At 43.2% G+C, this 22,787-nt stretch overlaps 2 protein-coding genes across 3 annotated transcripts; both read left to right on the top strand.

Moving 5' to 3' along the window:
- Positions 1-1,134: 1,134 nt before the first annotated feature.
- TMBIM4 (transmembrane BAX inhibitor motif containing 4) lies at positions 1,135-12,861 on the top strand. Its single transcript, XM_005295549.5, has 7 exons — positions 1,135-1,598; positions 3,264-3,372; positions 5,577-5,682; positions 8,634-8,667; positions 9,323-9,440; positions 9,945-9,990; positions 11,514-12,861. Exons 1-7 carry the CDS (start codon positions 1,499-1,501, stop codon positions 11,718-11,720), a joined length of 720 nt encoding a protein of 239 aa, XP_005295606.1. The 5' UTR covers positions 1,135-1,498; the 3' UTR covers positions 11,721-12,861.
- A 685-nt stretch (positions 12,862-13,546) lies between these two features.
- LLPH (LLP homolog, long-term synaptic facilitation factor) lies at positions 13,547-16,353 on the top strand. 2 transcript variants are annotated; one of them, XM_005295550.4, is made up of 3 exons: positions 13,547-13,904; positions 14,397-14,589; positions 15,433-16,353. In XM_005295550.4, exons 2-3 carry the CDS (start codon positions 14,409-14,411, stop codon positions 15,594-15,596), a joined length of 345 nt encoding a protein of 114 aa, XP_005295607.1. In that variant the 5' UTR covers positions 13,547-13,904; positions 14,397-14,408; the 3' UTR covers positions 15,597-16,353. The 2 variants fall into 2 exon arrangements, with proteins under 2 accessions (XP_005295607.1, XP_005295608.1); XM_005295551.4 differs by having other exon boundaries at positions 13,762-13,904; positions 14,397-14,586.
- The last annotated feature ends 6,434 nt before the right edge of the window (positions 16,354-22,787 follow it).

Below are 22,787 nucleotides of genomic sequence, written 5' to 3'. Positions count from 1 at the left end.
TGAATTAGGGCTTAACCCTGCCAGGTGCTGAGCAACCCCTGGAGGTTCTGAGCACCCTCAACTCCCATTGATGCTACAGACAGGTAGGTTTGCAATGCAGCTGGAGGTGTAATTACCAGATGAGGTATTGAATAAATATATAATTAGAGAATTAAAGTTAGGCTAAAGAAATATGTGTTGTAATGAAAGGCCCTAACTAGCAAGAAAGACCTTGAAAGTCAGGGCCGGCTCCAGGGTTTTGGCCGCCCCAAGCAGCCAAAAAAAAAAAAAAGCCGCGATCGCGATCTGCGGCGGCAATTCGGCGGGAGGTCCTTTGCTCCCAGTGGGAGCGAGGGACCATCTGCCGAATTGCCGCCGAATACCTGGACGTGCCGCCCCTCTCCGGAGCAGCCGCCCCAAGCACCTGCTTGCCAGGCTAGTGCCTGGAGCCGGCCCTGTTGAAGGTAATGAGTCATAAGGCCAGAAGGAATGAAATTGGGAGGATGTCTGGTTCAAAGAAGAACTAATGTAATAAGGGGAAGTTTTAAAAAGAAGGCCTCTTACTGATGATATAGGGTTGACTGCAGATGGTTTTAAGTAAGACAAAGAGAATTTGTCTTAAAATAAGTCCACATGGCTCTTCCCACCCCACATACCAGTGTTATTTAAAAAATTAGGGCCTATGTGAACCCAGGTGCAAAGGAAAAACTGTTTGTCAGTAAGGAGGGGAAGAGATAGGGAAGAAAGGCTTTAGAGAGAAAGGAGGTTGAAAATCTTATATGGATTCAGAGTCAAAAGAAGGGTGAACTGTCTTAAATTAGTTTTTAGCTGAAGTCAGTGACTGGCAATGGCTTTGCTTGTTTGTTCAAGGGTATAAAAAGTAAACTTTTAAAGGGTTCATTGCTAATACCTGCCTGACCATGTTGGCCCGGACTGATATGGGTCTAAGCATCCCTGGGTTAAACCAGTGGGTTTAGCCCATTTGTAAATATCTTGATCAAATGCTTATAAATGTTTTGTTACCGTTTGGGTATAGTAGCCTGCCTATTAGTTAGGCTTTGGGGGCAGGCTTAGCGCAACTGTATAAACACCATTTGGCTCTGGGTTTAATAAAGGATTTTAGGGTTAAATTAGTGTGGAGGAAATATCCCGCCCGGCTAAACGGGAACCGCCAACGTGCGGTCGGGCGCTGTCCGCAGCCACGGAGGCAAGAACTAGTATTCGCAGCGACGGGAGCAACGTGGGTGTCGTTCTCCTTCGGGGCGCGCGCGGGTTGCCCGGGCGCTGACGTCCCAGACCCGCCTGCCCCACCAGGAGCCGCTCGCTCCGCCTTCATCCCTGGCAGGCGCGCTCCGCAGGGAGCCAGGATGCCCGGCGATCGATGCTCTCGGCGGTTCTGTGGCTGGCTCGGTGTCTCGGAGTTTGATTGTCTCACCCGGAAGCCCGCGGAGCGAACGTCGGTTGCTTTGCTGCAGCCACAGTCGGACGGACGGAGGCGCCCGGCCTGGTGACGGTGGCGATGGAGGCGGCGGCGGATCCGCGGTACCCCCGGTCCTCCATCGAGGATGACTTCAACTACGGCAGCAACGTGGCCTCGGCCAGTGTCCACATCCGCATGGGTGAGACTCGGGCCGGAGCCCCCCGTTAGCGTGTGGGGCTCCCCCTGCGGGGCCTGCCGGGGCCCCCTTTAGCTTGGACTCCCCCCTGCCCTCCCCTCCCCCGCGGGGCCTTTACCCCGCGGTCCCCCGGTAGCCAAGGTGGTGACACTCTGGGTTCGCTGCCCCACAACCCCCGGCTGCTGCTTTCGCTCTCAGCTGGGGCGGACCGGTCCTAGTCTGCTTGGCTTTGCCAGTGTTTCACTTTCTGTTTTTTCCTGCGTACGCTCCGAGTGCTGCAATCCGAGGGGCAGGCGTTGTAAGCCAGCTCCCTTCAGTAGGTCTAAAAACACCGTGTGGCTATTCTTTCTCCTAGTACCCAATCTAGGGTAATTCACCAAGCACTTACCCAGGATGAGTACAGTCCAGGGGAAGGTCAACTTGTATTATTATCAAAAGTGGATTCAAAGATAATTCTAAGATTCATGTAAGAGGAATTTCCTGCTATCCCATCTGCTTAATCCATCACTTGATGGTTATAGCTTTAATTGATATGTTACTCTCTTAACTTTCTGGATATAATTTATCTTTATGCAGAATCAGCAGAAAGTCAGTGCACCACTTACATCCGGTTTAAGCAGGACACAGGCCTTGCACTGGCATTCTGCACAAGGGTGAATTTCACCCTCCTTACTTGAGGTACTATCTCTTATCAGAATGCAGGAAAGAGGCTGTGAACTCTTCTATTCAGATTTGACTTTTTTTCTCACTAGGTGATTTAGTCTCTAGTATTCAGTTTGAACTTCAAGCATTGCTATGTATCAGAGGGGTAGCCGTGTTAGTCTGAATCTGTAAAAAGCAACAGAGGGTCCTGTGGCACCTTTGAGACTAACAGAAGTATTGGGAGCATAAGCTTTCGTGGGTAAGAACCTCACTTCTTCAGATGCAAGTATTGGCAGCATAAGCTTTCGTGGGTAACAACCTCACTTCTTGCATCTGAAGAAGTGAGGTTCTTACCCACGAAAGCTTATGCTCCCAATACTTCTGTTAGTCTCAAAGGTGCCACAGGACCCTCTGTTGCTTTAAGCATTGCTATGGAGGAAACATAAATGTCAAATTTGGCTTCTAGAACTAGAATAACTTTTTAAAAAGTTAGGGAGACTGGAGGTTTTGAATGAAGGGAAAATAGCTACTATAGGTGTAGAAAAACAGAATTTTTCTTGATCTTAAGAATTCAGATGGTGACAAGGTGAAGAGACTTTTTTTGCTCTAAATGTGTGGGTCTGTGTTTATAAACATATTCAATACACTTAAATCATTTGGGACCGTGTGTCTGCCAATACAGGATTTTTCACCGGTCTTTTTTTATGTAATATCCCAAGCAAGGGTCTTTTACCATCTTGGGAGACTGTTTTATGATCTAATAGCCTAAATTTTCTTTCTTTCATCCCGTTGCACCTAGTTATATCTCCACATACTGTGCAGGTGCATCAGAGCTGTATGGTGAAAGGACTGTTACTGCTTTGTTCTGTGACATGTTTTTATGCAGTTCAATAATTATGTCAGTTTCTGTTGCTTCCATGTCACATTGCAAACTCAGATTGAATTTGCTGTCTATTTTAAGTCTTAAAATGTGATTCAGCAATGAGTATTCAAAGGTGACATGTCATTTTTGTTTCTTTATCCCAGCTTTTCTACGAAAAGTCTACAGTATTCTTTCAATTCAAGTTCTTTTGACCACAGTGACGTCTGCGATTTTTCTCTACTCTACTCCAGTTCAGACGTTTGTGCATGAAAGGTAAAGTTCTTAAATGAAATGGGAAATCTTTTCAAAAAGTAAAATGTAGCTAGTGCAATGGTCACTTCGGAATTTGTGGGAGGGAAGGGAGAAAGGATATTTAATGATATTAATATTTTTACATCTCCCAGATATATTCTGAGTAGAACACCTTCTTTGTCTTTGGTTCTATAATTCTCTTTCATTGTATTTCTCTCTAGAAATCTTAGAATTTGACTAGATCTTGTTTACTTTCTTCCCATATTTCTCTTTCCTATCTTCTTACATATCCTGATCCTCTCTCTGCTGAGATACATGCCTTAATCATTTCATATCTCACCTAATGCCGTTTTCTTTCTTATGGTCTTCCTAAATCCCTGCTTTTTGACTCAGCATTTGGATGCTCTATAGTCAAACTGTCACTTTCGTGTCCCAGGAAGCTGGACCATATCGCGCCCCATCCTCAATCACCATTTCTGGCTTCCTGGCCATTGCTGACTCACTGAGAATTACCCTGAAATTCTTCACATACCTGATTCTTTCTGCCTCAGAAATTGTATCCACTGCTCTCCAATGTTCCTTACTGTTTCTACTAGTGTCCCTTCACCACAACTGATCCTATTTGAGTTGTTTTTCCATCTGTATGATTCTATCTAGAACTTTCCCTCTCAGGCACTGTGCCACATACGCTCTTGTAATTTTGCCTTAACTTTTCTTTTCTCTCCAATTTCAATAAAACAGCATCACAAAATGCTATATAATAGATACCGTATAAAATATCAGAGGGGTAGCCGTGTTAGTCTGAATCTGTAAAAAGCAACAGAGGGTCCTGTGGCACCTTTAAGACTAACAGAAGTATTGGAAGCATAAGCTTTCGTGGGTGAATGCCCACTTCATCAGACAGGAAGAACTACTGCACATGGACTCCTCCTGAGGGTCGAAATGACAGTCTGGACCTATACATAGAATGCTTCCACCAACGTGCACAGGCAGAAATTGTGGAAAAACAACGTTGCTTGCCTCATAACCTAAGTCGTGCAGAATGCAATGCCATCCACACCCTGACATTATCATCAAAGAGGCTGACAAAGGAGGTGCTGTTGTCATCATGAACAGGTCTGACTACCGGAAGGAGGCTGCCAGACTACTCTCCAATACCAAATTCTACAAGCCACTTTCCTCAGATCCCACTGAGGAATACACTAAGAAACTGCACCATCTACTCAGGACACTCCCTACACTAACCCAGGAACAAATCAACATACCCTTAGAGCCCCGACCGGGGTTATTCTATCTACTACCCAAGATCCACAAACCTGGAAATCCTGGACGCCCCATCATCTTGGGCATTGGCACTCTCATTGAAGGACTGTCTGGATATGTGGACTCCCTACTCAGACCCTATGCCACCAGCACTCTCAGCTATCTCCGGATTTCCTGAGAAGTCTGATGAAGTGGGCATTCACCCACGAAAGCTTATGCTCCAATACTTCTGTTAGTCTTAAAGGTGCCACAGGACCCTCTGTTGCGTATAAAATATTTACTTGATTATATTTATAGACCATGTCTACACTACAGCTTAGGTCGGTATAACTTCTGTTGTTCAGGGGTGTGAATGAGCAACACACTCCTGAGCGACATAAGTTATACTGACCTAAGCGCAGGTGTAGACAGTGCTGTGTCGGCAGGAGAGCTCTCTTTCATCAGCTTAGAGCATCTGCACTAGCAGCGCAACAGTGCTATAAGCTCTATAGTGTAGACATGGCCATAGCTGGAAACCCCCCATCTAATTCAGAAACTTTTTATGTTTTGCTTGGGGAACTACTTTATCCATTTCATTTCAGCAGCAAATTACTAGTTAATGTTTATGTTGAATTCTGTGTGATTAGAGCATAAAATTACTCGTATGTGTTTGCACAATCAGAGCCCATGTGTAGAAGTATTATGGATTTTTTTTATTTACAGTTAACAACAATATCTTCTTACATTTTGCATATGTAATAGGCTTATTTTTTCCCGTCCAAACACAAGCATAATAGATCACTGTTTTAGATCCAGCTAATAGATCTCTGAACAGCCTGTATCTTTTGGTATAAGGAACTCTCACACCCCTCAATTTAGTGTTACTGTAGACATATGGTGTAAGTATTAGCTTCTTAAGAAAACCTGAGAAGTAGTGTTACTACTTTTATTTAACTCTGACTTTCCTGTGTCAAACTTTACAGCCCTGCTTTGCTTTTGGTATCTGTGCTTGGATCTTTGGTTATGATTTTAGCACTAACCCTGTATAGACATCAGCATCCTGTTAATTTATACCTACTCTTCGGATTTGTAAGTATCCTTATAACTTCATTCTTTACAAGAGTAATGCTTAATGAAAATGTTAATTGCAAACAGCTTTTTAAAACAAACCAGTGGTTGCTAATTTATTTCATTGTACCTTTTTGCGAAGTATAGTATAAAATTCTTAGCCCGTTTGAATTTTTGTATGCTTCGGCCACACCTTGTTCCCTGATATCCTCCATTCAGTCTTCTGCAAGCTTCCTTATGGAAAGAATACATTGTCTTGGGGCTTTAAATAGGCTTCAGCAAAGTTTTCGTTTCTTTTTTTTTTGTCTTCTTTCTTTTTTAATATCTCCCTTGACTTTAAGGCCTTTTTTTGGCTATAAGATGCTGAATAGGAAACATGGGACTCAAGGAAATTTCTATGTTACCATACGTACTAAACCGTTAAATAGTTGATAACAGAGATCAAGCACAGTTGCTGACAGGAACCAGTAGTGGCTTCTACTGTAGAAGATTAAAATCTATTTTCTCCTTCTTGGTGTTAAGAGTTTTGAGCATCTTTCCAATTCAAAGAACATATGAATGAGCTAATCTCAAATTTTTATTCCCATGCATGAGAGTATATAACTACCAGTCAGCCCAATGTAGAATTTTGTAGTTATCACAGTCACCCTCTGACAGCCTAAGGAATTCTTGTTCCAAGTAATGGGACAGTTCAGTCTGCCAAAAAGAGGCGCGTTGGTTGCACCACTAGCATTCCTCTGGCTTTGACATCTTGGAAGAAGTGGTGTAAATTGTATTCTTCAAATTTGAAGATAGCTACCAGATTCTCCTGTCTTATAAGACACAAGGATGTTTTCTCCAAAAACCATGCAGGGGGTCAGTTATCTTAATTAGAATGTAGATTTATATTTTTCTGTTTCTGAACTTGTGATGCAGAAAAATTTCAGGGTTTATTCCAGTTATTTAAAATAGTTTTCGTCAAAGTTGCATCCAAGTACAGTATGGAATGTTGCATTCCAATAGTTTTCCTCAACAGTTTAAACATTACACACTGCAAAAAGGATAGGACAAAACTGTAAGTTTGGGACATAATAGATTTAAAGAAAGTGAGGGCTCAGAACAGGTACTCCCGAGGAAATTCTGTGCCTAAAAATTATGCAAGCAATATTTTAAAATTCTGCAAATTTTATTGGTCAGTAAATAAATGTGGCTCCAGCATGGCAGTGGGGAGCACAGGTCACTGGCTGCACTGAGGTGGGAATCACCCCGAAGACCCCACCTCCTCCAGTACAGGGACTTGGCAGTGAGGCTGCACCCGACCCTGATGCAGTGGCAAGGGCTGGGCTGGCCCCAGAAATACCAGGTGTGGGTAGGCAGGCTCAGCCCAGCAGGATCCAAGTGTGGAGGGCCTTAGTGGGGGCGGGATCCAGGTGTGGGGTGAGAGGTTTCTGTGTGCAGCAATCTGGGTGCGGGTGGCTCACTGGCAGATCTGGATGCACAGGGGCTCGGGGGGGGGGGGGGGGGGTTCCAGGTGCAGGGGCAATGGGATTCTGCAGGGGATCCAGGTGAAGGTGGTTGGGGCTCAGCGGGGGGAGAGGAGCTTGGGTATGGGAGATGGGGTTTGGCGGGGGGGGTCTGGGTGCTGAGGGAGTGGGGCTGGGGGGGGTCCAAGTGCAGCTGGTTGGGGCTCAGTGGGGTTGGGATCTGGTGGGGGGCTCATCAGGGAGTCCAGGTGTAGGGGGCTGGGGCTCGTCGAGGTGAGGGTTCAATGGGCCTGCTTAATGGGGGAGCCCCAGTTGCTGCCGAGCGGATGCCGCATGCTGGGCTCCTGCTTCCCCGCACGATTCCCCTATCCCCTTTTCTTCCCCATTTCCTCCTCCCCCACTGCTACTCCTCCATCCTCCTCCCCCTGCCCTGTTCCACCCCTCCTTCCTTCCACACTGCCTCTTCCCCTCCCCCCCCACCTCCTTCCCTCATTTCCCCCACCCCCCACTTACCCAGCCCCACTGTGGACACTCACTGTTGCATAGAAAACAGGAAGGCTCCCAGCACATAGGAGAGCATGACTGGCACTAGGACCCAGGAGGCAGCATTCAGCTGCAGAATCATTGGAGCCCAGGCACAGCCTCCTTCAGCTGGACAGCTCTGCGCTTGCAGAAATTGGGAGGGGGGGAGTGCCCCCGATACCTCACCTCTGTTTGGACTGCACCCATGGTCATCCCCACACCCCCGCCCTTGGCTTCCCTTTGCTTCCCTGTCATTTTCTGCAGGGATGCAAAGGAATTGGGGGGGGGGGGGGGCGCATTTTCTGCAGGCATGCAGTACCACAGAATTCTCCCAAGAGTAAACAGGATAAAAACAGCCAAGGTACTGTTCCGAAAACTGTTTTTCCCCCTCATGTTTCTTTAATGAATATTAAAACGAAGGAAAATTCCAAGTTTTGTTTCAGTCTTGTGCCAATACAACAGTAGTGGATTTGATTTCAAGCTAATTGGTCAAGGGAAAGAAGTTAAGGACACAAGTACATACTTCCACCTCATAGTCCTAAAATTCCCTCTAAGAAAGTATTTTAATACTGAAAAATATACAGACAGAGAAACTGAAAACAGTTCAGTTATAATAACAGTTCTGATAAACCTACCTACCTTTTTATTGTTATTTAAGGGAAATTTGTTAGGCACATTACTTAAAATTGTCATGTAGCATAACTGGAGAAGGAGATACATGTAATTTTTATTTTACAGCCTAACAATTATGCTCTCTACTGGATAGCAAGACATACTGTATTTTCCATTTTTTGTCTTACTGAGAGTTTTATTTTTTAAAACTGAAAGTTTTTTAATCAACTAACATGTTTCTATAGCACACGGTACATTCTACATATAGTAAAATATTATGTAGCAAAATACTTAAACTACAAACTGGCGAATGTGTACAGTGTTTTCATATGAATATCTTTAGTTTATGCTTTTTTTTTCTATTTCTTCTCATAGACCCTTTTGGAAGCGTTGACTGTTGCTATTACAGGTAAACGTTAGTCATTCTAATACTGCCTGTTGATTTCAGACAGAAATAGGGAAAGGAATCGGACACGTTGCACCCATTGCTGATTAAAACTGCCAAATGTGGCCTGGCTGGTGATGGAGCTCTTATTTTGGATTTGCACACGATTTCAACACGTGTAGCAAAGTCACGGGAGCAGAGGGAGGAAATCAGATTGTCATTCTTTCTTCCTGTTAAATAGAAAAAATAGAAGTTCTACATTTGCTTTGTACCCCTATGACTTGACTGTTAAAGAGCAGAAGAAAAGATGCCACTTTCCCATTGCAGGAATGGGATTAGTACTCTCTCTTCCCTCTCTGCTCTTGGATTGGGCTTTCCTTGCACAAGTCTGACAGTGTTTTTTAGCACAGGTACAAAAGATTTGACATGCCCATTTAAGAAAGCTAACCCTATACCAGAAATGTTAAGAACCAGCAAACGTAGAAGCATATGTTACATGCGTATTGTACGTATGAGTCTCAAGATTGTTAGGTCAAATCTAACCAGCTCTCACATTGACAGTCTATAAATATAAAAAACTCATCATGATGTTTAAGCATTTATTAAATCAAAAATCTTGTTCTATTATATGCATAGTGTACTATTTTTTAAATGATGATTTACTTTTTTCCGTTTACAGTGACTTTCTATGATGTATCAGTTGTCTTACAAGCTTTTATTCTGACTACTGCTGTGTTTCTTGGGTTGACTGTGTATACTTTGCAGTCCAAGAGAGATTTCAGCAAATTTGGAGCAGGGTAGGTTCCCTTATCAGACTATCTTAAAAGCACAAGTATTACAGATACAGGAATAAAAGTCAGGCCTACAGAAAGCTGAGTTGTGTAATTTATTTAAGGGAATCTTATGGGTGTTCTGAGTTTTAATTTTTGTTTTTATATAGGCCCCTCCTTTGGCAAATAGTTTATTTTGCAGTTTTGTTATTTATGTTAACAATTTTAAAACGATAATATTAGTATTACACTAGCAAACTATTTATTTGTATTTTTCACTGAAATATTAGGGAACTTTCAAATAGCAAATCATCAACAGGAGTTTTTATTGCTACCTGCAACAGAGAGATTTAATGTTAGGGTTGGCATCTTAGAGGTGGGTGGGTGTGAGGGGGTATTTGTGTGTATTCACATATATATGCGAATAAATGTTAGACTATTCAAGGTGTTTTTCTGTGGGATGTAAAAATTTGAAGAAAATTTTGAAATAATAGTAATATAGCTAACACACAAATGTCTTTTTTTTTCCAGGCTGTTTGCTTGCTTGTGGATTTTCATCCTCTCCAGTCTCCTGAGGGTAAGATATATTGTGTTCAGGGCTAGAAGTGATTGTTTGACATAATTAGTAACTAAAACAAAATACTTAGCACCTAATTATATATATATTTTTAAAAGAGTACAATTGTTAGAATAGGACATGCTTGAGAACTCAGAGTAAAATCTATACAATCTTGGAATAGAATTATCAAAAGCGTCAAAGTGACTTAGGATCATCAGTCTGATTTTCAATACACTTTGACTTTCAATAAGACCTGGGCTCCTAAGCCACTTGGGTGCTGTTGATAATTTTATCCTTGATCTATAATAAGCCAATGTATCATGTATGTGTCTCCAATTGGCTAACTCTAAGGGGAATTGACTACAAGTTAATGTAGTGATGAATTATCTGTAATTAAACTTAAAATGTACTGCTCAGTCACCATTTTGTAGAAATCTTTCATTTATATTGTAAGATTAAAAGCGGTGGGTATTTGCTGATGCAGTCTATGAACGTTATTGGCACAGGTTATGTTGTAACCTTTTGACCACATTTTTCAAATTGATTTCAGTAGGATGCTGTTTTTTTTGGCACTGTAAAATTGGGAGTATGTTTGATTGGGAAATAACTTAATCAAACTATATTTCTGGGTTGACCGGGTGCAGGCAGGATGGCCACTTTTTTTTTCCTTCATTGTCCTTCACTATTACTGTCCTGAAAGTAGAGCTTCCTCTGAGGCATTGCTTCTAATGACACAAATTTGGAATGATAGGGATAGACCAGCTGTTCTCAAACTGGGGGTCGGGACCCCAAAGTGGGTTGGGATCCCATTTTAACGGGGTCACCATTAGACTTGTTGGGACCCAGGGCAGAAGCCCGAACTCCACCCCCACCCAGGGGGTGGCGGGGCTCAGTCTTCGCCCTCCTCCTGGGGTCATGTAGTAACTTTGTTGTCAGAAGGGGGTTGTGGTGCAATGGAAGTTTGAGAACCCCTGGGATAGACAACATTGAAGGCCTGGTAGGAATTTGTCTGTTTTTGGTAAACTGGCTCTAGCATACAGCCTGCACTTTTTTGCAGAAAATACATGTTCAGTTTGTCATTGTCTTACTCCTTGAGTTTGGAATACTGCAACAGCAGTGTGCTTAGCCCCTGGGCAGTACTTTGCGTCACCCAGTAGCAACCCCCCCAGCTCATTTAGGCCCTTATCCTGCAAATACTTATGCATATGCTTAACTTCACTACCGTGACTAGTCTTACTGAATCATTAGTATATGTGTAAATATACTGAGTTTTGAAGTAAATCATATCTAATTCACATCTCCCAGAAGAATGGCGACACTGACCTAAGACTTCAAGGGTGGGGGTGTTAATTTGAGTGAGGAAAACAAAAGTTTGGAATTTCCTCTTCTACTACTGGCTTTTAGCAATATGTATATTCCTGTACAAGGGCAAAATATTTACAATTGTCTAGTTGTAATTTTGTTTTCATACTAAAGTGCCTTTGTATAAGAAATTTGAACTTACAAATGTTTTCCCTTCTCACGTTATCATTTGGTTATAGCTGTTTTTCTATAGTGAGACAATAGAGCTGTTGTTTGCTGCTGCGGGAGCGCTGCTGTTCTGCGGATTTATCATCTATGACACTCATTTGCTGATGCACAGACTGTCCCCTGAAGAGTATATATTGGCTGCCATTAATCTCTACTTAGATATCATCAATCTGTTCTTGCACCTGCTGCGCCTACTAGAAGCATTAAATAAAAAATAATTGTAGGCGATCTGTAGTGAAACTCCTCCTCAAATAGTTAAATTTGGTTTATAGAGGGTTGTGTCTAAATAAGGTTGGTTTTGATTATATACAAACTGCAGTATATTTTGAGACTGAATTTTCCTGTTTTTCCATTCCATGGTTACTGAATCTTTTTCTTAGAAATGAAAGGGTTTTATGTAACTGATAAGTTTCTGCTCAAAATATATATTTTACTTTAATTGCACACTGCAGCCATTTCAGTTACTTTTGTAAAGGCTTTATTTGTGACCAAGGTAGCTTTTGATGAAAATGCTTGTCAACTTCTGATAGCCCTAACATGAACAGTCAGAAAATCCCATCATTTTATTTCTGCTATCCTATAATTGTTCTGGATGGTTCCTTTGGAATCATAAGTCTGTCTGGATAGTATAAAATCAAGCCTCTTCATTTTGTTAGTGTATAGTGATATTTTACATAAGCTAAAATTTTGTCATTCTAAAAATGTATATTAGTGGGCTCTTGATTTGAAAGCCTTGGAATTATTAACTAGTAAAACATAACTACACTTCCTTTAAAATATTTTAATCTACTCTGGTTTAGAGCTATGAGATTATTTTATTACCAAGGTCAAGTATAAACAGAACAATATAGAGAGTTAGGCAATAAATAATTGAGCAATCTATCTTTCAGCTGTTGATTAACATAAATATCATTGAAAGATGGAATGTGGTTTTGCACATATAAAAATGTTGACTCACCATTGAATTATAAATGTTTGCATGCATTAAGATTGGAAAATCGTAATCCTAAAATCTGTTCATCTAGCTGTATGAATTGGAGAGCTCCAAAAATCACATATCTGAGAGAACTAAAAATGTAAACCATTGCTTAGCAGCAGTACTTGTAACTTGGGAGACCTGGGTACTGTTGAAATGTAGGTTCTCTTTTCCAGGCTGGTGAAATTTTGGAATGCCAGTAAGGGGAGGCAAAGTGAAAGTTGTTTTTAGCAATAAAGAACTGGGATAGTTTAAGACCAGGTATGCATTTGGCTTGCTGAGATGTTGGTCAAGGAGGACTGTAAATGAATGTTCTACTTGCTCTTATATTTGAGCTGTATTAAGAAATATAATAAAATTTTAAATGTTTAGTAACAAGGTCACATGTCTCAGTCTTTGGGGTTATTTACATTGTGTGTGTTTACTGTTTTATCTAGAAAATAGCACCTTATTTTCCTCGGGTTTTATCAGCAAATAAAATGTTGGATGTGTTGAACACATGATTTAGTATCAGAATATGATCAATCGTGAAACAAAAGCCAGGAAGACTAACTTAGCCATCCTCCAGTATAGCTAATGTGTACGTTTATTAACTGTTGAAGGACCAAGTTCTCCTAGGTATTTTCACCCTGCGTCAGGGGGCTTTTTATTAGATAAAGCATTTTCCTCTAAGTAAACTAGTGTCTAATTCAACAGCTCAGATCTGTCTCTGTACTCCTGGGCAAAGGAGCAGTGCCTTGCAAACAGTGACCCACTGTCTAGACTCTAGAGCAGTGGCTCTCACACTTTTTTACTGGTGACCCCTTTCACGTAGCAACCTCTGAGTGTGACCCCCCCCCTTATAAATTAAAAACACTTTTTACATATTTAACACCATTATAAATACTGGCGGCAAAGCAGAGTTTGAGGTGGCGGTTGACAGCTCATGACCCCTCATGTAATAAGCTCGCAACCCCCTGAGGGGTCCCAACCCCCAGTTTGAGAACCCCTGCTCTAGAGACTGTAGAATACTGGGTAATGCCTCAGTTTCTGTAGCTGTTCTGCTCCAAGACCAGCAGGGGTCTGGCCGCAGGGCTGCTGTTGCTGCACAGCAGCTCCCTGGGAGACTGACTGCAGAGAGGATGCATGGCCCAGCCAAGACTGATCCCGTGCCAGCTAGGGACCCCAGCTTCGCGCTGGTCACCACGTGCCTGGCCCCACGCGCACTCCCTTTTTCAGGAGACGTTTGCTACAGCCGCCCCCGCTCTGAACAGGTTAACTCAGCAGCTCATAAGCCCCGCCCCCTGATGTGGCTCTATACGTGTACGGGTTCCACCAGTACCCCGCCCCGCAGGGCTGCGCACGCGCCGCACAGACACCGGAAGGCAAGTGCTGTTGAGTAACTGGCAGTTGGGCGCGTGGGGGAGCCGGCTCCGTGCGACTCTCGGTGAGTGGATTATGGAGCGCGCGGCCCCGGCCCGGCCGGGAGGTGCCCACGTGCGGCCCCTGCCCAGTGAAGCGTCCGAGCCCGGCGGTCGCGTGCTCCGCCGGGGCCTTCCCGCACGGGGGGAGGGGTATGCGCGGCCGCCTGGGAGTGTCGCGGGGCGGGTCTGGGCGGAGACCTTTCCCCTGTAGCGACTCCCCCCGCTTGAGCCGCGCTCCAGCCCACGGGCCGCGCCCGCTCTTACCTGGGAAACCCGGGGCACGTGGGCTGCACGCGGCCCGGGGGCGGGGCCAGTTCACGGCTGTGTCCAGCGAGTGAGTGGGGCTGCTTGGAGCCCACCCACATCTCAGCACAGGGCTAGGGGCCGGGCTTCTCCGCGCCCACTCGGGGTCCGGGGTTTGTTGGGGGGCGAGGGGAAGTGGTTGGTTTAAATGTGAAGTGTCCAATTTTGGAAGCTAAGTTTGTTGTTTTTTGGGCACCTCTCCCTCATCTCAGCTAAAACGAAAAATGGCCAAGAGTTTAAGGAGTAAATGGAAGAGAAAGATGCGAGCTGAGAAAAGGAAGAAGAATGCGCCGAAGGAACTCAGCCGGTTAAAGAACATTCTGAAAGCAAATGCTGATATTGTAATGGAGGAGGTTAAAGAAATAGCAACGGTCGTCACTCCCGAGAAAGTCAAAGATCAAGGTGGTGAGTTTGATTTTAACTTTGCAGCGCTATTTATTGGTCTCCAGAGGAAAAAACAACCTAGGTTCTGAAACATACAGCTGTGAATCTATGCTGTGGGTCAGACACTTCATGGATTCTGTTGGCTGAGCTCAGAGCACACCTATGGGGCTACTTGCATCCCTCCATTCCTCCCAAGAGCTCCCTGTGTGTGCCACCCTCCCATCCGCCTTTATTTCGTGGATTCCCTGCAACCACTTCCTCCCTCGTGCACCTCCCCACAACCACCTTTCTGGTTTTCAAGCCTGGAATGGAGTAGCAAGGGGGGTGGGGAGGGGAATTGCTTTTTTAAAAAACTTGTTTTTCATTCTAGTTGGTACTAGTGACCCTTCATTTCACCCATCAACACTAGAGAAAAGACAATATCTATAATCAATAGTAGCTCTTAACTGTAATAGCATAGTCCATGTTGTTCCTCTCTCCTAACAACAGACTCCATTACCAGCTCCTGCTCCTAAGTTCCATGGGTTTGCACACTCCCTCCCACATCGAGCTATCGCCTGCTCTCAGCAGCAGATACTTGGCTTGGGGAAGAGCATCTGACCAAATGCACACTCCAGACCCGCTTCTTTGCCGTGGCAAACAGCATTATTTAGAAGGGATCACCCTGTGTTGCATTTTTTTGGAGGCACAAACAAATCTCTTATGGAAACTCCTGATACTGTCAATACCGAGACTAAAAAAATTGTGGCATGTTTGAAAAGAGATTATTTCGGTTACTGTTTGTAAATCTAGTGCTTCTAAGTATCCTGTATGAAGCTGATTCAGATGTTTTTATTGACTTTTGTAAATGCTTTCTTTTTTCAGACGAAGTGAAGATGGACACACAGATTAAAAGAAACAAAAAGAATCTTTTAGACCAACATGGACAGTACCCAGTATGGATGAATCCCAGACAGAGGAAGAAGCTTAAGGCAAAACGGGCTAAAGGAAAAAACAAATCCAAGGTGGCCAAGGGATTAGCATGGTAGCTTCAAAGAAGTTTGAAGGATGGGAAAGAGACTATGTAGAAAACGGAGGCCACCTCAGGCTGGGTCCAGCTACCAAGTGTAAATTATCATTAAGTCTGGAGACTCTATTAGATCTGAAATTGATGAAAGGGACATCAATTTTATATCTAGTTAACTCATTTTCTTTTAAATTAAGTGTTTCACCTGCCTTTGAGTCCTCTGACCAATATTTGTGGTTATGCATTTTTAAATATTTTTCTCACTTGTTGCTGTGTTGGTCTTGAACACAGGAACAACTGTAGAAACCATGGAACCACCTATGCACCGTAGGAGGTAAAATATTTTAACAGAAACATGTTCTGTAAATTGACAGTGTCCTTCTAATTTTCCCGTAGAACTTTTTTTTTGAGTTCTGATGTGTTTGTTTTAATATTGAAGTATTAAATTATGAAAACATATTGTGTGACTTTATATAGACATTATAAACTGAAATTTGGTTCAAATTGAAACATTGAAAACCCAAGACCAATAAAAATGTTGCTATTAATTATTTTTAAAAATTTGAATAGAAATGGTTATTTTTAAACAAAGAAACCTTGTGTTTGCAACCCAAACATTATCCTACTTAGAAATTGAAAGTAAAATAGACTTAATGGATTTTCATTGTCCATCTGAAAGAATGCAAAGGCATAAAGAGTAAAAATAAAATAAATATAAACTGTACTTTAAACATTTTTCTGAACAGTTGTAATATAGGTAAATAAACATGTTGGCAATATATGTGTGATTTTTTTTAAAGTAGACAAATATCTCCTTAATTTGGTATTCCTGTATCCTACTTTACAGAGTAGACACAAGATCCCAAGTATCGTGTGATTACATAGCAAATGCTATTTAACTGCATCCAGTTACCTGTTGCATATTAATCAACAATAGTACATAATGACAGATATGAGAATGTTACCCTATATCTTTACAAGAAAGGCTCTTGTTTCAAAAATGGATATAATTAAGATCCCACTCATGCAATATGTTGCCCACTTAAGGATCTTTTACCCACAGATCCCCACCCATGTAAAGTGTATTCCAGAACTGGGACCTAAGTATTCTGATTGCCCAATGGTTACATGGCGGTATGTGTAATAGGTAGTAACTACAACACAAAGGAAATAAGATTTATGCTTTTTAGCATAAAGAGATACCAGTTTAGGTACTACATTAAAAACAAACAAATGTTGGTCAGCTTGGTGTTGTCGTTACACTGGGCTGCCCAGAGGATTCAGGGGGCTTGGGGCAAAGCAATTTCGGGGGCCCCTTCCATAAAAAAAAGTTGCAATACTATAGTAACATGTATTTGGAAATGTAAAAAATAACTAGTGAAATACATTCAAAAATTAATTTGAAAAAACACTAAATACATTATTAAAAACATTAAATGCTTTAATGGTATGTATACATTTGCAATTACATAATGGGCTGTTGCTGGGTCATGGTGATGGTTAGTGCCAATGGGCTGTCGCTGCCTGGGGGTGGTGTTGCTGTTGCCCAGGGCTGGGTGGGGAGCTGGGCTCTGGGTTAGGGGGTGCCTGGCTCACAGGGACTGGACTCAGGGCTGTGGGGAGATGGAGTCAGGGGGGGTGTCTCACTCAGAGGGGCTGGGCTTGGAACTGGGGGTCAGGGCTGTGGGGGGGATGGGGTTAGGGGGTGCCTGGCTCACAGGGACTGGACTCAGGGCTGTGGGGAGATGGAGTCAGAGGGGCTGGGCTCAGAGCTGGGGGTCAGGGCTGTGTGGGGGATGGGGTCGGGAGGTGCCTGGCTCAGAGGGGCTGGGCTCGGAGCTGGGGGTCAGGGCTGTGGGGGGATGGGGTCGGGGGGGTGCCCGGCTCAGAGGTGCTGGGCTCGGAGCTGGGGGTCAGGGCTGTGGGGGGATGGGGTCGGGGGGGTGCCCGGCTCAGAGGTGCTGGGCTCAGAGCTGGGAGTCAGGGCAACGGGGGGTGCCCGGCTCAGAGGGGCTGGGCTCGGAGCTGGGGGTCTGGGCTGTGGGGGATGGGGTTGGGGGGGGTGCCCGGCTCCTGCCCTTTACCATGCCGCTTACCCACTCTCCCGGAGCCTCAGCGCGCCGTATCCAGCGCTGCAGCGGCGTGATGTTTCCAGCGGGGCCTGAGCTCCTGCGGCCGTAGCTCGCAGCCCCGCCCCCTTACCACCTGAGACGCTGGGGGATGGGGGAAGACGGAGGTGGGGGGAGCCTCCAACATACTCGTGGGGGCCCCTGTGGGGCCCAGGACCTGGGGCAAATTGCCCCACTTGCTCCCCCCTTTTGGCGGCCCTATTATTACATAAGAAATTTTTCCAGGTTCCAAGAGAATTTTTTTTTTTTTTTAATGAGTTGTGGGAGGAGGGATTTCTTTTCCCTTTCAGTTCTCAAGTGAAATCAGGTGAAAAGGTCCCGCAGGACAGAACAGTAAGTGCATATAAGTTACTAAGAGGCAATTGGGGAAATGTATGCATAAAATCTATTTGAATATTGTGAATTTGTGTGTCTGTTTCCTATAATAAGACTTCAAATTTGACCTGGTTACATAAGTAGATTAAGGTATAAACTTACCCAATATTGTACAGTTAATATATATTTGGCATTTGTACTTTGAAAATATCCATCTGCTGATTTCATTACAGCTGTCATACTGCAAAACAGAAAATACATTTAATTAAACTATTTGAATATTAAATATGGAATGTCCTTTAGATTTGAACTATCTTTAAATGGCTAATAAGGAAGAGAATATCCCGTAACTTTTTTTTAAACAAGAGAATTACCTGTTTACTGAGAAATTAAAAGAAATAAGTCACTTTGTATTTCTTTACTATTTTCGTTCAGCGGCCCACATTCTGTCCTGTATGTGTTCGCCCCTGTTGAGGTTTAAGGGTTTCTCAGGTGTAACTGAAGACAGAATTTGGCTGTTTCTAGGACCAGCAGATGGAGCCTAGAGTTGTGTCATGTTTGTTTGCTCTTCAGCAAAAAAGAAAGTAGATAACAAAATCAGGGTAATTTCAAGCTCCAATATACATACCGTACTTGTGGGAGAGGAATCAATGATTGCCAACTGCACTAGGTTTTATAAAGTGCTTTGTCAGTTTCTTTCCTGCTCTGACAGGACCAGAAGTGGGGGCATGTTCCAGCTGCTTCATTTACCTTGCCAGCTGTGCCCTGGCACTCTCCCTTTAACCTCTTCCCCCATATTCCATCTGAGCCTCTGTTGCTATCACCACAGGTGGGCATGAGCTGAAGGATTGAGTGTTTTTCAGAGGTTCAGTGGTGCCACAGGAAAATTGTCTTAGTCTGAAGAGCATCCGCGAAGAGCATCAGCATGGATTCACCAAGGGCAAGTCATGCCTGACTAACCTAATTGCCTTCTATGAGGAGATAACTGACTCTGTGGATGAGGGGAAAGCAGTGGATGTGTTATTCCTTGACTTTAGCAAAGCTTTTGATACAGTCTCCCACAGTATTCTTGCCAGCAAGTTAAAGAAGTATGGGCTGGATGAATGGACTATAAGGTGGATAGAAAACTGGCTAGATTGTCGGGCTCAACGGGTAGTGATCAACGGCTCCATGTCTAGTTGGCAGCCGGTTTCAAGTGGAGTGCCCAAGGGGTCGGTCCTGTGGCCGGTTTTGTTCAATATCTTCATTAATGATCTGGAGGATAGTGTGGATTTCACCCTCAGCAAGTTTGCAGATGACACTAAACTGGGAGGAGTGGTAGATTCGCTGGAGGGTAGGGATAGGATACAGAGGGACCTAGACAAATTAGAGGATTGGGCCAAAAGAAACCTGATGAGGTTCAACAAGGACAAGTGCAGAGTCCTGCACTTAGGATGGAAGAATCCCATGCACTGTTACAGACTAGGGACCGAATGGCTAGGAAGCAGTTCTGCAGAAAAGGACGTAGGGGTTACAGTGGACGAGAAGCTGGATATGAGTCAACAGTGTGACCTTGTTGCCAAGAAGGCTAACGGCATTTTGGGCTGTATAAGTAGGGGCATTGCCAGCAGATCGAGGGACGTGATCATTCCCCTCTATTCGACATTGGTGAGGCCTCATCTGGAGTACTGTGTCCAGTTTTTGGCCCCACACTACAAGAAGGATGTGGAAAAATTGGAAAGAATCCAGCGGAGGGCAACAAAAATGATTAGGGGTCTGGAGCACATGACTTATGAGGAGAGGCTGAGGGAACTGGGATTGTTTAGTCTGCAGAAGAGAAGAATGAGGGGGGATTTGATAGCTGCTTTCAACTACCTGAAAGGGGGTTCCAAAGAGGATGGATCTAGACGGTTCTCAATGGTACCAGATGACGGAACAAGGAGTAATGGTCTCAAGTTGCAGTGGGGGAGGTTTAGGTTGGATATTAGGAAAAACTTTTTCACTAGGAGGCTGGTGAAGCACTGGAATGGGCTACCTAGGGAGGTGGTGGAATCGCCTTCCTTAGAGGTTTTTAAGGTCAGACTTGATAAAGCCCTGGCTGGGATGATTTAGGTGGGATTGGTCCTGCTTTGAGCAGGGGGTTGGACTAAATGACCTTCTGAGGTCCCTTCCAACCCTGATATTCTATGATTCTGTGAATTGTAATCAAGTGGAGGTTTGTTGCAGCACAAGATTTATAATGTGTTATAATGATGGAAAAATTTCAGCTCTTGCATCTTTGTTATAAATTATTTTTCTTGTTTCTGTTACCATATTGGCTATGACCCCCCAGGCTCTGTACAAACAGAACAAAAAGAGAGTCCCTGCCTGAAAGGGCTTACAAGCCAAGTCTAAGTGTAAGACAAGACAACAGATGGATATAGCTAGACAAGGGAATACAAAAAATCATTGAGATAGTGTTGGACAACATGTTAGGCAAAAGTCTGTACAACAGCAGTCTCGTGGTTACTAAGCTTTTTGTAGACATCATGGGAAAGAAGAGTTTTGAAGGAGGAGGAGGATAATTTTGTGGCTGTTTATGGAAAACTCTTCGTAAGCATGAAGGGCAGTTTGGGAGAAAACACAAAGTAGGGTTTATCTTAAATATCTCTGTTCGAGAAATGCAGAGGAACATTTTGATAAGTAGATGGTCTGATTGGAAAAAAATACTTTCATTGTAATTGACGAGTAGTGAGGATCTCTCATGTTAACCAAGTGATAGTTTATTAGGTAATCTTATGATTGCATTTTTATAATTTTCCTTAATTTTCAACACTGTGAGCTTTGAAGTGTTTAGGAGGTTGTTTCTGTTGTATAGTAGCACAATGAAAGGATAAAGATGAAGAACTTCAAATAGGGTTTTAAAAAAATAATTTATCTGAACCTCCTGTGCATCAGTTCCACTGGAATTTCCTGCTACTGTAGCCATGGTACTGCAGCATAATAAATGCTATAGCAACAATTTCAGGGAACCAAAAAAGAGTAGGGGAATATTTTAGGTAGTAATGAACTGAATTCATGTTTTAGTTCCAGCAGATGGGGAATTTTGAAATGTTATTTTCAGTTCACTTTTACATTTAAGTATCACTTAATTCTTTCTTGGCTGGGAAGAGGTGGTGAATAAATGGTCTACCTAATAGATCTTTCCATCTCTAATGTGGTTAAACACCTCATTGCTGAATGATATATTGAATGGTAAATATTTTATTACTCTAAAAAAAAATACCACATTCTCTGGGTTGAAATTAGTGACTTTGTCTCACTCCCACTACTGCAGGGCTAGGGGAAGGGCATAGGGTCAGATTTTAGGAAGTATTTAGGTGCCTAAAGATGCAGATAGGCACCCAGTGGGATTTTCAAAAGCACCTAAACAGGTTAGGTGTGTCTCATTGAAATTAAGTAGATTTAGGTGCCTGAATTGCTTAGGTGCTTTGGAAAACCCCATTAGGTGACTAGGTATGAAAATACCTTTGAAAATCTGTCCCATAGCCCTCGTGGCCAAGTGTTGATTTTACTTCCAGTAATTTAGTTGGAGGTGGGTTTATTCAAAGTACCTAAGGAAGAGAGAGAGAAACACCAGGGCTTTCTGAAAATATTTAAAGGTATCTTTTAGGAGACCCCCTAAGTAAAACAAATTGGAAGTGTCTAATCCAAACCTCTTTTGAGATTTGACAGTATGGAAAATGTTACAACCTATGACTTTTCAAACTGTCATGTCTCACAAAGGCTTTGTCTGATCCACTTTCTATGCAAGTGTGTGACATTAAAAATGGGGTTTATTATGGAAAGTTGCTCACAATCTTAACTGTAGTAGTCTCTTTGTAACTAAGGATGTTTCATAGGAACTTTTGTTCAAGGTAAACCATTTCCTGTAGGATTGTATATTTTTTCCTGAAATGATATAGAAACAGAAAGGTGGGACTGAAAGAATTCTTCCTGGAATCCTTGCCTCCTTCACCTTTCTCTAAAATATTCCATTTAATGTTCTCTTTAGCATCGGCATTGGAGACAGTACTTGAAGAAAGCATTATAGCAGGAGGCTCATTTTTGTACAAGAATCTCCTCTTTCCATGACACTGGTTACTGGCTATCAAGTTAGTGTCTTTCAGGTTTTCCTAACAAAAATCAATAGTCTATGTAATGTATGAGATTTGCAGACTCTTATGAAGAAAATGGCAACGATGTGTTGGAAATCAAATACTCATGGTGCTTTTCTTTCAGCACTAAGTGCAATTTTGAGTATTTATATGGTCCGTGTCACCATCATAAGAGTGCATCTCAATCGTTAATTTATTCACAGACAAAAACCACATTAACACAGTTAAGGTTTGTTACCAGATTTGCCTGTTATTTTGCGGTACGCTCATTTATTAGGGTTACTCTGCTCGGGTGTGTGTGTTCTGTAACTCTATCCACGTACTGCTTGTGTCACTTGTGTTCTCATACAGAGCTCTGTTCCCTTCTGCAAGTTCCCGCCCAATGGAGCTATCCTGCAGGACCTAGGTTCCCCAGGGCTGGGTTCTTCCAGCCCCAGAATCAGACGAACACACACACACATTAACAGAGCGTGTCTGAGAGGACCTGGTCAATCAGCACTCTCAAGTTGACCCCTTATATGTCCCTGGACTCAGTAGTCTGGGTCGAGCAGCACTTCCAAGCTGTCACCCTGATATGCTTTTGGACTCAGCAGGCTGGATTGAACAGCACCTCCAAGCTGTCGCCCTCATATGCCAAGGCACCGCACCAGAATA

This window comes from Chrysemys picta, chromosome 1, assembly GCF_011386835.1.
Source record: "Chrysemys picta bellii isolate R12L10 chromosome 1, ASM1138683v2, whole genome shotgun sequence".
Taxonomy (NCBI): Eukaryota; Metazoa; Chordata; order Testudines; family Emydidae; genus Chrysemys; species Chrysemys picta.
Note: the sequence above shows the minus strand (reverse complement) of the source record. Positions and strands in the feature narration are given on the sequence as shown.

Coding starts and splice junctions, on each gene's coding strand:
- TMBIM4 (XM_005295549.5), top strand. CDS start 1,499: ATGGAGGCGGCGGCGGATCCGCGGTACCCCCGGTCCTCCATCGAGGAT. Junction 8,668..9,322: donor GTTGACTGTTGCTATTACAG/GTAAACGTTAGT, acceptor TTCCGTTTACAG/TGACTTTCTATGATGTATCA. Junction 9,991..11,513: donor TCCTCTCCAGTCTCCTGAGG/GTAAGATATATT, acceptor ATTTGGTTATAG/CTGTTTTTCTATAGTGAGAC.
- LLPH (XM_005295550.4), top strand. CDS start 14,409: ATGGCCAAGAGTTTAAGGAGTAAATGGAAGAGAAAGATGCGAGCTGAG. Junction 14,590..15,432: donor GAAAGTCAAAGATCAAGGTG/GTGAGTTTGATT, acceptor TTCTTTTTTCAG/ACGAAGTGAAGATGGACACA.